Genomic DNA, 20,230 nt, shown 5'->3' with positions numbered 1-20,230 from the left:
GACATCGTAAGGGGGCGGGGTCACCATGTGACATCAACCCATGTGACCAACCCATGTGACATATACCATGTGACACCGCCCCATTGTCACTATATAAGTGGCAGCGCAGGGCGGCTCTGGCATTCCGGCCGGAGAGAGCGTCGTGTCAACATCTCCTGGAGAAGAAGAAGAACAAGAAGAAGAAGAAGAACGGAAGGCGGCGATGGCGACAGCGGCGACAGAAGACCGGGCCACCGCCTGCAAAAGAGCTATAAGAAGGCGCGGTGGCCCGGCAGAAGAACGGAAGGCGGCGGCGACAGAAGACCGGGCCACCGCCTGTAAAAGAGCTACAAGAAGGCGCGGTGGCCCGGCAGAAGAACCGAAGAGGGGGACAAGACCCCCGAAGTCGGGAGAAGAGGCCGGCGGCGGGGAGGAAGAAAGCCGGACTCCTCCGCTAGTAAAAGAGCTACAAGAAGATAGCGGAGGAGTCCGGCGAGAAGACCCCCGAAGACGGAAGACCCCCGGAGCTGTGCAATAAAATATTTTTTCTCGTGTGTTGTGTTTTTTTTTGGGGTACTTTTATTTTACAGGTGAATGGGTAGGGGTACATTGTACCCCATACTCATTCACATAGGGTGGGGGGCCGGTATCCGGGGGCCCCCTTCTTAAAGGGGGCTCCCGGATTCCGATAAGCCCCCCGCCCGCAGACCCCGACAACCAACGGCCAGGGTTGTCGGGAAGAGGCCCTTGTCCTCATCAACATGGGGACAAGGTGCTTTGGGGTGGGGGGGCCGCGCGCCCCCCCCTTCCCCAAGGCACCCCCCATGTTGAGGGCACGCGGCCTGGTACGGCTCAGGAGGGGGGGCGCGCTCGCTCGCCCCCCTTTCCTGGCCGGCCGGGTAGCGTGCTCGGACAAGGGTCTGTTGTGGACTTTGGGGGGACCCCCACGCCGATTTTTTTCGGCGTTGGGGTTCCCCTTTAAGTCCATTCCAGGCGGCGGAGCCCGCGACGTCTCCGTCGCGGGCCCCGCCTACCTGCACACGCGCTCGAAATGGGCGGACTTGCCTCCGCCTTACTTGGGCGAGTCCGTTCATTTCAAAAGTTGAGCGAACTGTTTGGCAAACAGTTCGCTGAAACAGTCCGCTCGTGTGTGGGCAAGTCCGCTCATGCAAATTTTGAGCGGACTGTTTGCCGAAACTGTTTGACGAACAAGGTTGGGCGAACAGTCCGCGCGTGTGTACGCGGCCTTAGTGATGAAGCCAATAAGTCTGTGAAACATTCACAGAAATGAGCAAATCCAATCAAATGCATTTCTATTTTATAGGCATTCAATGTAGAAAACAAAGTGGTTAATCCAATATTTTTAGAAACGTCTAATGACAAATCTACATCTTTGTATTTTCTACAATACAGACAACATTTAAAGCAGATAAGGTAAAACTTGTTCGTCTAAGAAACCCGTGGGGACAAGTGGAATGGAACGGATCCTGGAGTGATAAGTAAGCCTGACATGTCCTTCTGTATTATGCCCTTGCTGGTGTCATTGGCCCTGTTTTATCAAATAAAAAGGGCAGAATGATAACCGATTTTATATGCTATTTTCCAAAATGGCCTTGGAGAAATGAAGGTTCGAAACATGACTATTATGAGCACCTTTACATTTCCATTCCCCCAACGCTGATAACACAGAGAAAGCGTCTTTATGGTTACAGGTGAAATAAAAACAATGCAATGTGATATTGTAATGTGAAACACAGCAGCTAAAGAATCAGTATGAGGTTTATGTTTTCATATGTAATCTTCCTTATTGGCACTGCTAGCAAAAATCAATATTGTGAGAGTCCCATAATCCATCAATGTTAAACATACAATCTAGTCAGATTTTAAAAGAGTCGGATTAAAAAAACATAAAACAATTTTTTTTCACTGTTTTGTTTTTTATCTGATAATTTTTATCCGATTTGATACTATGTTTAACATTGATGTATTATGCGACTCTTGGTTTTTGGTAAGTTCTAGTCATAATGAGTTACCACTTTTTTTGCCATTGCACATATTAGATGTATTTTATAGTTTTTTTTTTTAATTTTATTTTTTAGAGTCATTTAATTTGTTTGAGCGCTGTATTTATTGACATTAAATTTTGCATTGAAATAGTTGCTACTGAGCATGCTAGCAGTGTGTTCATTCAGCAGAATCCTTCACATTTGAGTTTTTTCACAGTGGTCCCCTTTCTCATTCTTGGCTTGTTTATCTATTCTATAGTCGTAGGTACGTGATGTTTGAAGCAGGACAGATATGTTAGGTGGTTATTTACCATACTTTATTAGTTGTATTCATTATAAACAAATCTGGGAATTTTCAAACTGAGTTTAAAAAGAAAAAAAAAAATCATCAGAGGACACCTTGATGTACAAATGTTAAAATGATTGTAAAGTCAGAAGGTGCATTCTATGCATTAAGATAAAAAGCCTTCTATGTGCAGCAGCTTTCCTCAGCCCCCCTAATACTTACCTTAGCCCCATCTAGATCCAGTGATGTTGTAGGATTATCTTGGCTTCCTGGAACTCCCCTCCTAATTGGCATAAACAGCAGCGCAGCACCATTGGCTCCTGCTGCTGTCAATCAAAATCAGTTAGCCAATGAGGAGAGAAAGGGGGCAGGGCAGGGCCATGGCTCTGTGTCTGAATGGATACAGGGAGCAGTGGCTCGGCTCGGGTGTTCCCATAGTAAGCTGCTTGCTGTGGGGACACTCAACAGGGGAGAGGGGCCAGGAGCACCGAAGAGGGGCCCGAGAAGAGGAGGATCTGGGCTGCTCTGTCCAAATCCACTGTACAGGGCAGGTAAGTATAACATGTTTGTTATTTTTAATTAAAAAAAACAGAGTCTTTACAATCACTTTAAACACTTCCCGCCGGGAGGGCGTACAGGGACGTCCACTTGTTTCAGTGATTATACTGGGGTGATGCCTGCATCTACAGGCATCAACCCGGTATTGTTCTCTTTCACTGGCAATTCCCTGCATCGTAAGAACAATCATAGTGGCAATTCATCCGCTTGATTGTTCTTACAGGCAGCCAACCTCCAGTGCTTCTACCAGCTCGTCCACGCGATCCGTGAGCTGGAGAAGAAATCCACTGGCGCCAGAAATTGACAATAGAGATTTCCAGGGAACAGATGGTCCCCGGTCATCTATATGACTCTCAGAGGCCTGAGCGCAACGTTATGACGTCATGCCCGGCCTGGCAGCGGTAAATACTGCCATATACTCGGCTGGAAAGCTGAGATCGTCCTGTTTTTGTTTTTTATCTCAGGCTTTCCAGCCTGAAGGAGAGATGTGGGGTCTTATTGACCCCACATCTCTCCATAAAGAGGACCTGTCATGCACTATTCCTATTACAAGGGATGTTTACATTCCTTGTAATAGGAATAAAAGTGATCAAAAAATGTTTTTAAAGAGAAAGTGTAAAAAAAAAGTGAATGCATGCATACGTCGTGCCCACATATGTAAACGGCATTCAAACCACACATGTGGAATATCACTATGAGTGTTAGAGCGAGAGCAATAATTCTATACCTAGACTTCCTCTGTAACTCTAAGCAGGTATCCTGTAAAAAAAAATTTAAGAGTTGCCTATGGAGATTTTTGAGTACCGAAGTTAGGCGTCATTCCACGAGCACGTGCAATTTTCAAGCATGACATATTAGGAATTTACTTGGCGTAACATCAGCTTTCACATTATACAAAAAAATTGGGCTCACTTTAGTGTTTGTTTTTTTTTTTTTAATTCATGAATCTGTATTTCTTCCAAAAAAAAACACGTTGGAAAAATTGCTGCGCCAAATACCATGTAACATAAAAAGTTGCAACAACCACCATTTTATTCCCTAGGGCAGTGATGGTGAACCTTGGCCCCCCAGATGTTTTGGAACTATATTTCCCATGATGCTCATGCACTCTGCAGTTTAGCTGAGCATCATGGGAAATGTAGTTCAAAAACATCTGGGGTGCCAAGGTTCGCCATCACTGCCTTAGGGTCTCTGCTAAAAAACATATACGGTATATATTGTTTGGGGGTTCTGAGTAATTTTCTACCAAAAAAATGGATGAGAAGTGGTTAGGTAGGAGAGATACAGGCTGCTGAAATTCCGTTAAAATCTCAACTTTCCCTGTAATAGTTGAGCTTGTCACTACACATCCCATGAGCCTTTCTATGAGTGTGATCGTGACCTTACTGACCAATAGGGAGATTTGGAAGTTAGGATGGGTGGAGCCTAGGTCAATTTACAGGGGGAAAAAAGTAAATTTTGTTCAAAAGATGGTTTTGATATGCAGTTTTCACACAGAATAACCTCCGTTCATGTCCTTTTTCTTATATGCCAAGACTAAATTTGCAAGGTTTATTACAGGCTTACTTTCCATAGTTTAACCATGTGCAGAGTACTAGTTTATTTACCAGTTGTAATAGCTAATGAAAGCTGTCATGGACTTTGGGCTATACTCAACTCATGGGATCCACTTCATACATTAGTTATGTCTAATCACCCAACTGTTGATTTATTGTAATCCTTCAATATTTCAATGAAAAAATGGGAGACGCTTCAATTCATCTTCATCTTAATGTACTTTAAGCCCTTCACTTTAGTCTCAGTCCACTTCCTGGGAGAAACAAAACTGGACTACTAAGTAAATATTTAGACAGGCTTGGGTCCTTCCTTTTAGTGCTCTAGTCCTCTGACTACAGGTTTGATTGTCTTTATAACCAGCCATTAATAGACAGCACTGTGCATATATATCCATACAAATGCATACAAATACAAATACTATGCATACAAGTGCTGTGCTACTAGTTATGATAGGAAAGTTAACCCACAAACAACATTAAAAAACACTCAACAACCTTAACCCACAAACAATAACATTAAAAAACACTCAAATAACACCCCTTTTAAAATGTTGATGAATGATTAGGTGTTTAGTAGCATTTGAAAACTACTGGAACACTCAGAATAAAGAGAAATTGGCATGCAACTTCCACAATTGGTCATGTATTTTCCCAGCTTTGGAATCAAAGTGATATGAGCTTATAAGGTCTGGAGCAAACCCATCTGGTTTTTATTGCCATCTGTGTCATCATTGGGAAGATTTACCCTTTGTTTCTCCTGATTACCATTATCATAGGGACCAAAAGTGAGGGGAAATCCAAAATTGTGAGTTTTAATGAAACAGGTATAGAATGGCTAACTTCCAATGGGTCACTTGCTAAGTAGACAACTGCTTTAGAGGGGGGTTCCTTTCCTGATGTGTCTATGGGACAGGAAGAGAAGTGACATTTCTCCAATGGGACACAAAAAACCTAACATGAGTTTTGACACTTTCCTACTCTGTCCAAAACTAAAATAAACTGTCTGCTTTGAATATGCTTTTATTACGGATGGATAATTATTTTAATAGATCAAGGCCAGATAATAATATATAGTATGGTCATATAGCAATTGATCATGTCATGAAATCAGGTCATCTTCCAGTCTGGATGGCACCTCAATGAAAGACAGTGAAGTGTCTAAGGTTTCTCTCATGATCAGCAATGCAAGAATAATATCAATTGCTTTATAAACATTCTGTATATGGGTCTAGCTCAACCGTGTTACATCTCAATGTGTAAAATATACTCTTTATATATATTTATAACATTGAGTCTAGCTCAGGCTTGTTACAACTTCTTTATAACATCTATTTGGCATTCTGGTAATTATGTTCTGTCTTCTGTAGCTCAAAGGAATGGAATATAATTGATAAATCAGAGAAAGCTCGTCTACAACATCAGATAAAAGAAGATGGTGAATTCTGGTATGGTAAACATTGTTTAGTAATATATCCTGATGACATTTCTTTTATATAAATACATACATAATGTAAATATATGATGTAAATATATATTTTATTATACAGAATAAAGTATTAAGAATTTTTGCTATTTTCTTGGAAACAGAAATGGAAGGGCTAACGATGAGCAATTACATAGAGATGTATTTTCTAACTTCTTATTGAAAAGCTTAGTAACAGACATTAAAATATACTTATAGATTTCAGTCTCCCATATTCTAAAGATAGTAATATTCTCATCTAATTTCTTGAAAAGTGACTGAGCTCCTGAACATGATTTTTTTTTTTTTATTTCAAAATCTGTTTATTGAACATTGTAAAATAATACAACATGACTATGTAAATAAGCGTGACACAAATTCACAAGGATATACATTGTGATTACAATGGGTTTCCAAAGGTTTAACAGGTAGTCCAAATATTTATAACAAGCAAGTCAATATCAACTTACGTGGGTGAGAGTTGTGATAACCTTGTATTAATGAAAGTGAATTTTCCCTACGGACATCATATACCGCAGATGCATTAGGATAATAGTTACTGCTAGTAACCATGTTTGAGCCTCGCTAATAGCCTCAAGACGGGATAATTGTTGCTGGATGTCCAGTAACAGATATCAAGTATCAAATATCAAGTGTCAAATCATCCCCCTGTTAAGGGTTATCTTATATAGTCTTTGATGCAATGAGGGTCGGGGGGGATTTGGGTTATTCCCGAAAATGTTTTATATTGTGTCAATGGTACTTTCCAGTAACTAAATGGGGTATCTTTAGATTGGTGTATTAGTTCTTCCATTTCAGCAACTCCGGATAAGCGTTTAATCCAGTCCGAAGTAGATGGGGGAGTAGTAGATTTCCATAGTGTAGGGATGCACATTTTTGCCGCGTTAAGTAAATGTTGGGCTAGTGAGTGGTGATATGTTTTGTTCGGGAGTGGGGTATGGTGTAGGAGCATTTGTACTGGTGAGAAATCTAAGTGAAATGTGGTGATTTTAGTAATAAGGAAATGTACTTCTTTCCAGAATGGTTGGATTCTTGGACATGACCACCAGATGTGTAGGAGAGTTCCTATGTCTTCAGAGCATCTCCAACACGTAGGTGGGATGTTAGGATCCAACTTGTGTCGTTTGGAGGGAGTTTTGTGCCATTTAGCAAAAATCTTGAAACCATTTTCTTGTACTGACACGTTGGTGGATCCCTTGTGGATGCAAGTGTAAATGTTTTCCCATTCTTCCTCTGTTAGGGATATTAATAGTTCTCTTTCCCATAAAAGCTATATTAGATTTAGGATTATGTTCTGAGAAAAAAAGTAGATGCTGGAAATCATGTGTCTTTGTGGTTCTATCTTGTCACATGTTTCGAACAGGGTGTGAGGTCTGGCATAATTGGGTTGGCGTTGGTGGTGGGTCAAGAAAAGCCTAATTTGAAATTAAATCCATTGCGGGAAGGGGCGTTCGGATTTCTGTTTAGGAATCTCCTGTAGTGCGAGAAATTTCTCGTTGGAGAAGAAGTGTTGGGCGCGTACTACTGGATGTGGCCAAAATTTGGCAAGGAATGCATCCGATTGACCTGCCTGAAAGTCCAGATTGTGACAAATTGGGGTCAGGGGACTGTGGGTAGAAGAAATGTGATGCATGCAACACATCATGCGAAAAGCTTGCAAGGTACTGCTTATTAATGGATGTTGTTTGCATACTTGGGGGACGTATTTGGGGTCCATCCAGGGTAATTGTGTTGATATCGGGGAGATTGCATTCTCTAGTTTTGTCCAGGCTCTTGTGTGTGTGTGTGTGTGTGTGTGTGTGTGTACATTCCAATCAACTATTCTAGTGAGGTGACAGGCCCAATAGTATTTCTTAATATCCGGGAGTCCAATGCCTCCTTTCATTTTAGGTAGGGTCAGTCTGCCATAGCTGAGCCTAGGTCATTTACCCTCCCATAGAAAGTTGTTGCAAATGCTTCGGTAAGAGGCAAAAAAGGCTTGAGAGAGTTTTATGGGTATCGTTTGTAGCAAATACAAAAGTATTGGGAGGATATTCATTTTAATGATGCCTTGCCAAACCAGGAGAACATTCCTGATGACCAGGCTTTGAGGTCTTTTTTAATTTTGAGGAGGAGTGGGAGATGATTGTTGGAATATAAAGTTCTGATATTTGAGGTTAGCTTAATTCCTAGGTACGTGATGGCTGCGCTATTCCAGCGGAATTGGAAATTAGTCTGACACAAGTCTACTGTTTCTTTCCATAGGGAGATATTTAGGGCCTCAGATTTGGTGAAATTTATTTGCAAATTGGAGTCTTTAAGGAGGTTAGGTAACAATATGTGGTTCTGTAAGGAATAGAAGGATGTAATCTGCAAAAGCAGCTACTTTTATGTCCGGGTTTGCTTTCAGTCTCCTGAGGAGGGGTTCAAGGGTGAGGACAAAAATCAGGGGCAAAAGTCAGGCATCCTTGGCAAGTCCCGTTGGATATGGAGAAGGCGTTCGACAGTTGACAATTAACCCTAACCTGGACTGTGGGAGAGGCGTAAAGGGTCATGATGTAGGTTAATATGTGTTCTGGTATTGCTATCTGCTTGAGAACTTCAAACATATAATCCCAGGCCACCCTGTCGAACGCCTTCTCCGCCTCCAAGGAGAAGAAGAATCCCTGTTGATTGGAAGAGGACAACCAATTGAGTATATTGATAGCTTTTATTGTATTGTCTCTTGCCTCCCTCCCTGGAATAAAGCCTACCTGGTCAAGCGAAACGAGATTGGGCAGTAGAGGCAAGAGGCGGTTGGTAGAATCTTGGCGTAAATCTTTAAATCAACGTTTAGTAGGGAAATTGGTCGATAGTTGGATACCAGGGATTCATCTTTATCTGGTTTGGGAATTACCGCAATATGGGCTTTTAGTAGATCTCGCGGGGGCGGGTTATCAGGGGATAAGGTGTTAAATGCAGACAGAAGGCGTGGTTTTAAAATGTCAATGAAAGATTTGTAATAGCTCGTCGTTAACCCGTCTGGGCTGGGACTTTTCCCCGGTTTTAGTTGTTTGAGAACTGTTTCGAGTTCAAGCGGTGGGGTAGTTCCAAGTTACTGGCCATTTCTGCAGACAATGGGGTTGGTCCATATTCCATAAGGAAGTTTGTTATGAGCTTTAGCCAATAGGAGTTGTCCACTTGTGGGTTTTTGGGGTGCAGGTTATATAGACCAGTGTAATATTGGACGAATTGTTTGGCAATGTGATTCTTCGTTACAACCTTGTTGCCAGAAGGGTCCGTTAGGGCGTGGATAGATTTGGAGGCCTGTTGTTTATGGAGGGCTCTTGTTAATAGCTTGCCTGATTTATTTTGCAAATCAATAATACACTTACTAATGCCCTTTCACCTGTGTATTTACCACTGCGCTTCCAGCAAAAGAACCCTTCCCCACTAAGCAGCCACTTAAAATAATGTGTGATTTCTGTGTATTTGTTCCTATTATAAATAACTGAAACACGTGGCGCTAAACCAAGTGACTGTTACACCACTAAATATTATACTACAAAGTGCATCAAATATAGCTAAAAAAAAAATTGTATACATAAATAAATAAATAATTATTAATAATAAACATTAAATAAAAATAAATAAAATAATAATAATGCCTGATTTATTGCCGAATTTGTAAAAGATTTTACGAGATAGAATGTAATTTCTTTTGATTTGTTTATTCAATAAGTCTAGGAGGTCTTGTCTAGCTTGAATGAGCTTGAGGAAAGTACCCCTTGCTTGTGAGATTTTCTGGGCTCTTTCTAGTGTTCGAATGCGGTTGGTAAGCTGTGTGATTTGAGCATTCCTTTCTTTCTTTCGTTTGGCTGCTGCCGCTATGAGTTCCCCACGAACCATGCTTTTATGTGCTTCCCACAGTAGTATAGGGGAGACCTCTGGGGATTTGTTTTCTTTGAAGTAGAGTGTTAGGCGATCTTTTATTTTAGATGCTATGACAGGAGCTGTTAGTAGTCTAGGTGGCAAATAGGTGGTCTGGATGGGTTGTCTGCGAGTTTTAAAGTCATGGACATGGGGTGATGGTCTAACAGGTACTTGGGGTCTATAGAGGCCTCAGTGAGACATGGGAGGTCCCTTTGTGATAGAAACAAGTAGTCTAGTCTAGAGTGTATATTGTGTGGGGTTGAGAAGAATGTGGTATAGTCTTTTCCCTGTGGATGGAGTGTTTGCCAAGAGTCATGTAGAGAAAGCTCTTGTAAATGTGTTTTGCTAGCGCGTAACGCTTTATACAGTAAAGAGGAAGAGATTGTAGAGGAGTCTTGCAGGGGATTGAGGGGGACGTTGAAACCTCCACTGAGGATAAGGACTCCTTCTTGGAAGGAGGAAAGTTTATTCAGGGCGGAGTAAAAGAATGGTACGTGCCCTGTATTCTGGGCATATACGTTGGCAAGTCTGACACGTTTGCCTAGTAATGTGCCTTTGGCAAAGATGAATTGTGCATCCTTGTCGATAAGGGTGTCGTCTATTTGAAGTTGGCAGTGCTGTGCTAGGGGGATTGAGACTGCTTTCGATTTTTCTTCATGGTTGGGGGCATGTAACTGTGACTGTGGGGAATCTGTGGTTCGAGAGTTTCGGAACCGAACTGGATTTGAAATGCGTTTTTTGGAGGAAGATGATACCGGCTTTGCTTTTATGAAGGGAGAGCAACACCTGAGAGCGTTTTTCCAGAACGTTGAGTCCACGCGTATTTAAGGAAAGTATTTTGATAGATTTGTGTGTCTGGTTGGGCTATTTAGGTGGCATTGTGTGCGGAAGGGGGAAAGGGGATGTTGTGTGTTAACATAGGGCAAGCTGGTATTGATAGCACTTATTGATTCAAGTGTGATAAGGAATGGAAATTGGGTGTAGTGCCTGTGTTGATAGTGAATGGCTGTAGAGGGAAGGCAAGGGGGAACGGGGATTAGGCAGATTAAAATAATATAGGGGAGCGTATTAAAAGTCTTTCATGTGCAGCTTGGGGGTTGTCCAAGTGCAAGGTTATGTTTGTGTCTGTAATTACTAATCCGGAGAAAAGCAAGAACCAGCTTGCAATTCCAGTGTTGGTGTTGTGGCAGCACGCAGGTAAAGTCACCTGGTTGTATCCAGGATGGGAAATATGTGTGCCCTAGATTCAGGCTTTATGCAGACTTTTACAATTAGAGGGGAAGAGTTAATGAGCCCAACTGAAGTAAGAGGGCTCATTAAGACCTCTACAAAAAACCCCAGCATGCTTAGGGAGATGCTCCATCCTGGAACCAGTTTTGTGTTTGTATAGACTGGGGAGTGTGATACCTGTTCTGTGCGGTGAGTTAACGCCTGTGTCGCAAACCTCTACAACAGAGACAGCGACTGGTGCAGCACAAGGCTGCACTCAGTTGTTAGACAGGGAGTCTAAGTGTGTAATTAGAGGTCAAGCTGACCAGGATTTATTTTCATGTTTTATTTTTGTTTGGCTGTTATATGTTTCACTGCATAAATAAACTGCATCTTTTGTTTTTTTGCACCTACAACGCTGTCTGCTGTGCCTAATTTTGTGTTGTGAACCCATCCAGGGGGTCACACACACCCGCTGCCGAGCTAACCCCCTCACAGTGTACAGGTTTATCTTAGTAAACCGCGACCGGATAATTTCAGTGGTGGGGGGAAAATTGTATAATAACCCTGTAGGTTTCTCTCTGCGACACCACTGTGTGGGGAGGGGACTCGAGTCGGCTGGGGTGGAGACGGATCTATACATCTCACTACCCGCCGATCAAGGAGATACGTGAGAAGTTTATGGTTGTGCTTTCAGAGAGGCTAGGAGGGTGCAACCAGGCTAGATCGAGGGTATTATGAATGTTTTGATTTGTTGGTTGAGGTTTGAAAATTATGGTGTTTAGAGCCAAGCTCAGATGGGAAATGTCCCGTTGGAAATTAAGTGTTTAATGACCGATGGGATAGTTCTGGGACAAATCTCCACACTACTATATTGTTTATAATTATCATTAGGGTAACTTATGGTCTCTGGAGTAGACCGACTTTACCAGTCGAATTGGATTCCTGAGTCTGTGATATGTGTCAACCTTTTAACTATAAATTTTTAGTAAACTGAACTAAACTTACATAAAACTGAACAATTCAAATAAAAAAATACAAATAAAGGAAAAGTGAGGTACTCTATTTTACCATTGCCATGCACCGGTCTGCTAAACTTGCGGTTGGAAGTGGTAGTCTGTTCAGGTTGTACTGCTCCGTTTGGGGTGTCTTGTGTGTGCTTCAAAGAGAGGGCAGTTACCATGGCGATCGGGACATGGGTTCTAATGTACATAGATGTCCGCTTAAGGAGAAACTGAACTTGAATTTGCCTGATAGCAATAATCATTGTTCTTGGGGTCAAAAGCATACCCCTTTACTTTTTGGTTCTGGGTTTGTTGCATGACCTAAATGTCTCTAGAAAGGGGTTGAGCCCCTTTGTGTGTGTGGTTGTGTTACTAAGAGAGAAATAGATTGTGCAATTCCAGTAAGAGGCCCCAGGTGGGAAAGGTGCCTGTAGCGTGCAACTGATCCATAACCGGGCCAGTTTCTAAGCCTAATTCCTGGGGGTTGATGCTTTGGAGACGGATGGAAGTGCTTCTGGGGTCCTCAAGAAGTCCTCCCCTCCCATTCGAGGGGGGTAGAAGGTGGAGGGGGCATAGAAATAGTCTACTCAACACCCAGTATGGTCTTTCACCCCAAGTGTATGGAGACTGAAGATTTCGCTGATCTATTATGTGGGGTTAGTGTGTTCGGTGTATCGGGAGTGGGTAACCCTGTATGATCTCCTCCATCTGTTCTCTGCTGCAGCTCCCCCAAGACTATGCCTACACCTACTATCAGAGATAATTAGAGGGCTATATGCCTAAGCTTCGTATTTATCAAACCAGAACAAACATGAGATGTGCATTGTTAAGGAACTATATAACACATTCAGGGGACTCAAGTCAAGTTTGGTCAGGATCACCACTGTCCGATAGGCTGTGTTTACCATACCATTAATGATGAAAGACATGTTAATACTGGGGAGCAGTTCAAGAAGCACAAAGTCTTAGGCCGCGTACACACGAGAGAATTGTCCGTCCAACTTAGTCCGCTGAAACACATTTCAGCGGACAGTCCGCTCGTGTGTGGGCTTCAGCGGACTTTTTCAGCGGGCAGTCTGGCGGACTAAGTCTTTTGGAATTTCCGTAATATTGTCCGTCCAACTTTGGTTTCAGCGGACAGTCCGCTCGTGAGTAGGCAAGTTGGACGGACTAAGTATGGCGCATGCTCAGAAAGGATTTACACGGCCGAAGGTTGCATTGCAGTGTATTGGACGTCGTATTTCTAGTCCCGACGTACGTGCTGTACACGTCATCGCGCAAGCTTTCAATGGACTGTCTGTTCATCGTGTGTGGTCAAGTCCGTTCATTCAAAAGTAGGACGGACTGTCTGTCGGATTGTCTGACGGACTTAGTTGGCCAGACAGTCCGCCCGTGTGTACGCGGCTTTACTTTCAATGTGGAGTGACCTGGTCTTTTTGTGATTCCATTATGAAGCAGGAGTCATCCTGCATGGCTTAAACGTGCAACATGGGATAACATCTGGAGTCGAACATAGGTTCTGGGGGGGGGGGGAAACAAACCTTTTAGTTGCAATCTTTGGTGTACCTCCTTGACCCGTGAGAGTAGGATTACAGATTATCAGGAGTTCAGTGTAATGGGAAAACAGAGTTTGAGAGGGTAAAGGCAGATAGTAATGAAGGGCAGAGTACTTATCTGGTGGAGTCGATGCTGTTGAGCTCTCCGATCAGCGATCGCGGCGGGCTCTCCTGGAGTGTAGAGCTTTCGATGTGCTAGCTCCATGATCTGGCCTGTGCTGCGCATGTTGAGGCCTGGATTCCGATGGTGAAGGTCATCGTCTGGATCAGTGTTCCTGGTACTCCATTGGTTCGTTACTTGTGTGATAGGCTCTAGGCGGCGGTGGGCGAAATTCCGCATACCAATCTGGCTCCTTGGTGTAAGGTATTTCTAGGGTTTCGCAAAAATTGCATAAATGTTCAGGCACCCTAAGCATCGCAGTTCTGCCTCTTGAGGTGGCCAACAGGGCGAAGGGGGGAACTTCCACCGATATGGAAATCCTTTGGAGTGCAGGACTTCTAGAATGGGGCAGAGTTCCCTTCGCCTCTGTAAAGTGGTGGTGGATACGGTTTGAAAGAGGTGAATTTCAGTGCCATTGTATGTTACCGGGGTGGTGGCAGAACGTGCCCTGCGTAGTATTTCCACCTCTAGGTTATAGTCAATCACGCAACACACCACATCATGTATTTGGGTTTAGCTACAGTTAGCGACAGTGTAACTGCAGTGCGACCCCTAAATAACCACTGGTGAATTTGATCCTATTTACCCCTTAGAGAACACACATGCAAGCACACAGCATTCTCCCACTGGCTCAGAAAACAGTCTAGGGGTTCTTTTTAGGGTTTTTTTTATGGGGGAACAGGGAACTGGGATAGGGTACAGGAAGTATGAGCTACCTTAAAATTGTAAAACTAGATAACTTGAGGGCTACTCATTTTCTGCCTGCACTGCACAGACCCTCTGCCTTCAATACACAAACTGCTGGCTGCACTGTACAAACTACTGAATACCCCTATGCTGTAGGTGACCTGTACTCCTTCCAGAGTAAAAAGCTACATACAATCACTTTTCCTCCAGCCACAGGATCATCGGTTGCCTCCTGCTAGATTGCCATTAGGCTCTTCCTAGTGAGGGAGATGTAGACTCACACCACCATAGGATAGTTGAACACTTTCCCACCAACTTCTTCCTGGCTCTCTCCCCTGAGCTTTTCCAGATCCAGCTTGATCCCTGGACTTGCGAATAGGCCCCCCAGTTGATTCTAGCTGGGACCTTGATGTTTTCACACCGGCTTCAACTTGACCCCAGGACTTAAACCTGTGAATAGGTCCCACAGCTAAGCCTAGCTAGGACCTCAATGTCTTCACACAGGCTTCTCTAACCCCTGCAGAGATGGTCTCCTCCTGCAGGACCCAGGACCACTGCACCCTGATGCCCAGGTCTCAGACTGTTTATGGTCTCTCTCTCTCCACCTTCTGAGCACACCACCCCAAGGACTGTCTAGAGCTCCATAAATATCCAGGCAGCCCACTTTGTCCTTCCTCCCACTATGTGTCTTGACAGAAGATCAGAAAGAAAGTTGAATTAAAATTTCATCTAGTGTATAGGTAAGCAAACATTTTTTCCAGTGCATTTTGGGAATTATATTGCCACATTTCATATACCGTAAATAATGAACGGAATCCTTATTTAACAATTAGGAACAGGGAATGCTTTTTGCATCGCCAACTCAAACTGTAGCTTAGGGTGGCAGAATTTCCAGGGACAGCACACAAGCTTTTACACATCATCTGCTGCTGACTGTCAGTAATCCAGTGGTTTAGAGCAGTGAGTCTCAATCTTACTTCAGTCAAGGTGCTCTTTAAAATTATTGACAATCTCAAGGCACCCCATTCTAAAATGTATAAAAACAACACGAACAGTTTTACTTATTACAGAAACATTCACACATGTAGGACACCCAATATTATTGGTGATTTATTCTTCCAAAGCTAATACACCTTTTCACACTGGCACTGACTAGTGTTTCAGCATTCCTCTGCTCCCTCACTTAGCTAAGTAACCCCAGTGCTGATAGAGAGGGGCAGGGGAGGGGTCAACAAGGATGCAGGTACCTGACAGCCTCCTTATTAACCAATTACATCATCGGTTGTTAGGATGTTAGCAGCTAGAAGGTTGTAATGGTGCACAGTGAAAACCTGTGGCTTTGAGTAACTAATAGGCAGGCTTGATCCACCCACTGGCTTGTATACAATTGTTATGCATTTTGCTAAGGCATCCCCAAAGAAACCTAAAGGCACCCTGGTTAAAAACGTCTGATTTAGAGTACTGTGTACATATAGCTTATCCACGTTGGATATGTACACTTAGGCCGCGTACACACGGGCGGATTGTCTGGCCAACTTAGTCCGCTGAACCGCGTTTCAGCGGACAATCCGCTCGTGTGTGGGCTTCAGTGGACTTTTTCAGCGGACTGTCTGACGAACAAAGTCTTACGGAATTTCCGTAATACAGTCCGTTCAAACTTGGTTTTGTCCGTCCAAACTTGGTTTCAGCGGACAGTCCGCTCGTGTGTAGGCAAGTTGGACGAACTAAGTATGGCGCATGCTCAGAAAGGATTTACACGGCCAAAGGTTGCATTGCAGTGTATAGGACGTCGTTTTTCTAGTCCCGTCGTACGTGCTGTAGACGTCATCGCGCACGCTTTCAGCGGACTGTCTGCTCATCGTGTGTGGTCAAGTCCGTTCATTCAAAATTTGGACGGACTGTCTGTCGGATTGTCTGACGAACTTAGTTGGCCAGACAATCCGCCCGTGTGTACGCGGCCTCAGAACTGAACTGCTATCAAAATAGATAAATAGTTTTCCAACTTCTCAAGTCAGTTTTAAGCAATGATGCATAGTGGGCAAAATGTCTATTTCAGCTTCTACTGCCCCAGCAAAGCAAAATCATTCTAGGGGGACAAAAAGTAAAAATCTGTCCCAGGATATGAAGCAAACGATAACTATTGAAATAAATCACTATTAAAATAAATAACGCCTTAGCATTATACATTTACTAATCATACTGTTCCTCTTAGGATGTCATTTGATGATTTTATGAAGAATTTCACAAAGCTCGAGATTTGCAACCTAACAGCAGACGCTCTGGAATCAGACAGGTTACAAACATGGACGGTATCCGTTAATGAGGGACGATGGGTCCGAGGCTGCTCGGCTGGTGGATGTCGAAATTTTCCAGGTAAAATTCATGTTTATAAAACAGAGGTTTAGGTGGCATAATGCATTCAGTTTTAATTTTTAGACAAAGGGAATGGAACTAATGCCCAAATGTATTGTAAGAAGCTTGACATTTATAGTGTCCAATGATCCCTCCTGTCACAAGCCCATTAATCAGAAGGCATTTTCCCAGCCTGACTCAAATTTCCAGTAACACCTAGGGTAGCATAGGAAGCGATAATCAGTACTAAGCACCTGCCTTTGGGCTCTGTTCCTTATTCAGTAATGCTTATGTAGCGCCACCCCCCCAAGGACCCGTTTGGTGAATTTGGATTCTCTGATCTCCACCTCAATTCCAAGAATGACCTCAGCCCCTCTGACACACCTGGTTAAATAAAATTACTGCAAACACATTTAAGGACACGTGGTAAATACCGTTATCCTGGCGGTGGATTATTACCAAAAATAGACACAAACCTGGTAGTGATAAAAAAGTTGAATATATTAGCATGGCTTAAAGCATATGAAAACTTACAACACTGTTAAACATTGCTACAAATAACTAATACATTAGAAAAGACAACCTTCAATATTAAGTAACTGCATCTATAGAAAGGGAAATAATCTATATGCCCTTAACACAGGCGATGGAGGAAGGAGAGAAGACTTGCCAACTTCTCAGCTCCTTCTGGGCCGCAAACACACAACGAAAAGTAAAGGGGTACAAGTACAGAAAGCACAGTTTGGTAATGCTGCAGGTCCTAAGGTGAAGAATACTAGTATCCTCTGCTAGCAAAAGGTGGGGCCCTTGTTTTAAGAGAAGGTTTAAACAAGCTTGCATGGAGCAGCAGTCCTCCAGAGACTTAAAAGGGCAAACTACTAGAGATGATATATCCAAACAAGCATCCTGTGACACTAAAAAGGGAAATTGGTGTCTGCATGCATTGTCAGTATGGTGTCAAGAAGGATGTTGTGTTTACACCCGCTCACCAGTCCTCTGTGCAATGACATAAAAATAGCCCTAGGTACTGGTTTAGGCTCCTGATGCTTCTAACAATGTTGTAAGGCACTGGGTCTCTTGCTGTTGGCCGATTGAGATGACTGGTAGTGAACAGGCATTGGCCAACCCGATACCCAGATGGGTATCTCGATCCCTGAAAGGTGTGGGTTGTCTCTGCTGAGCTAAGTGGTGCTATGCTTCTGTGTAGGGTCCCTGGACTAAATAGTAGTGGACTGTCTCTGTGCTTAGCTCCTCTCAGGCATCCTCACTCCTCCGTCTCCAGGCAACACTCTCCTGGCAGTCCCTGGAAATGCTTGGCTTTCTCCCCCTCTGATGCTGCCAGAGTCTCTTTCTCAGTATCCTTGGTCTTAGCGGTTCTCCTCACACCTGGTACCTCACTACACACTCTCTCTCTCTCTCTCTTTCTCTCTCTCCCTAAGACCGCTCTCCTAATTCTCCTCACAGACTCTTTTTTTCCAGGCTTCAGGATATCACTCCTCCTCTGTTGGGGCACACAGTCCTTGGTGTCAATGTGTGTCTCTCTCCTCACTCTGGCACCTCAGTTCCTTCCCCTCACACACTCCTCCTCTCCTTATTGTTAAGTGTGACTGTGTCCCAGCAAAGGACTTTTTGGGCCTTGGTTTTTCCCTCTCTTTTAAGCAATCTCCTCTCCTCTGTCTCCTGTCAGCACTCTCTCGCTCTCTTTTACCTCAGTATTTCCCTCTCTTTTGTCCCCTCAGCACTTCCTGAAATGGCACTTTTTCCCAGAGCTCTCTCTCTCTCTCTCTCTCTCTGTTTTATGGAAGGACCAGTCAGCATCTCTCTGTCTCCATCTTGTGGCCAAAAGGAGAAATGCATTACAACATGCCTGCTACACTTATTTATTGCCCCTTGTTGCACCAGATATACTGTGTCTATACAGTCAATTTTCTAAGAGAATTTTTTGCATATACAATGAGCTCATAATATTAATGAGATGTTGTTGTGACCTAGTTTACATTTTGCTCTAAAGTGTAACTTCACCTTGGTGCAGTTACAAATATACTGAAGCTGCCCCAGCACCCTCTGCTAGTTTTATAATTACCTGTCCCTGAATCAGTGAGATATTGCCAGTGAGGTGACAGAGCTGCTTTTCAAATCTTTTTGAGCCAGGCCCCCAGTTGTGTCTAAAGTTAAAAATTTTGCATCCATGGTCCAATTTGGAACTTATTTTATGCATTATGCATTGCAAGCATTTATGCGAACTTCACATGCATAATGTGTAAATGGATATTGCCCTGTACCAAAACCACTGCTTACTGACGCCTAGGAATATGTTGTTTATGTGTACCCCTGGCTCTGAATAAGTAATTTATTAGGCAGTGGCAGTGGTTAGCATGCAAAATGACCTCCACCTTTAACCACTTCAACACTGGGTACTTTCGCCCCTTCCTGCCCAGGACATTTTTCAGCTTTCCGCGCTGTCGCACTTTGAATGACAATTGCGTAGTCATGCAACACTGTACCCAAACGAAATTTTTATCATTTTCTTCCCACAAATCAAACTTTCTTTTTTTGATCACCATTGGGGTTTTATATTTTGCTAAACAAAGTAAAAAAGGCCAAAAAAAATTCTTAGTTTCTATGATAAAATGTTGTTATATCCTTCACTGATGGGCACTGATGAAGCAGCACTGATGGGCACTGATGAGTTGGCACTGATATGTAGAATTGATGGGCACTGATAGAGGAGGCACTGATATGCAGCACTGATGGGCACCGATAGGCAGCACTGATATGCAGCACTCACGGGCACTGCTAGGTGGCAATGATGGGCACTGACAGGTGGAACTGATGGGCACTGACCAGCAGCACTGATGGGCACTGATGAACACTAATATATGGCACTGATGATGAGGTACTGACAGGTGTTACTGCTGGGCACTGATTGGCACTGTGATGGGCTCTGGCACTGTAATGGGCACTGATTGGCACGGTGGTGGGCACTGAGAGTCTTTATTGAGGGGGCACTGACTGGCAGCTGTTGGGCACATCTGATGGGGGCTGTGCTGATAATCAATGTGCTGATTATCAGCACAGACCCCCCTCCCTGACAAGGAGAGCCGCCGATTGGCTCTGCCTGTCAGCGCAAACTGAGGAATGCCGTTTACCGCCACTTCCTGGTTCATGTAATGATCAGCTGTGATTGGTCATGGAATGGTGCCAAACTATAGAACTTAAAAATCCTAAAAGATGTGACACTTTAAAAGTCTTTATAGGTTACAGTTTAGAGTTACACAGGAGGTCTGGTGCTAGAATTATTGTCCTCGCTCTGACGTTCACGGAAATACATTGCCATTTACATTTCTTTTTTTTTTTTTTTTACACTGTTTCTATTTTTTTTTTTTTTTACAATTGTAATGCTATCACAAGGAATGTTATAGCAATAAGCAGTGGCAGACCCCTCTTTTGCCCTTAAAAGCATCTGATGAAACCAAGATCCGTTTGATTAAATGCTTTTTCAA

General features: G+C 43.3%; 1 protein-coding gene across 9 annotated transcripts in view; it reads left to right on the top strand.

Annotated features, from left to right (window-relative positions):
• The window catches only part of CAPN3 (calpain 3), a 263,927-nt gene that overhangs the window by 171,187 nt on the left and 72,510 nt on the right, over window positions 1–20,230 (top strand). For all 9 annotated transcript variants that reach the window (XM_077464668.1, XM_077464666.1, XM_077464663.1 and 6 more), the window contains 3 exons: window positions 1,393–1,478; window positions 5,753–5,830; window positions 16,588–16,748. In XM_077464668.1, coding sequence (XP_077320794.1) covers window positions 1,393–1,478; window positions 5,753–5,830; window positions 16,588–16,748 — 325 coding nt within the window. The remainder of the gene's footprint in view (window positions 1–1,392; window positions 1,479–5,752; window positions 5,831–16,587; window positions 16,749–20,230) is intronic.

Source organism: Lithobates pipiens, unplaced genomic scaffold (genome assembly GCF_037356315.1).
Source record: "Lithobates pipiens isolate NorthernLeopardFrog02 unplaced genomic scaffold, aLitPip1_a1.2 Scaffold_30, whole genome shotgun sequence".
Lineage (NCBI taxonomy): Eukaryota > Metazoa > Chordata > Amphibia > Anura > Ranidae > Lithobates > Lithobates pipiens.
Note: the sequence above shows the minus strand (reverse complement) of the source record. Positions and strands in the feature narration are given on the sequence as shown.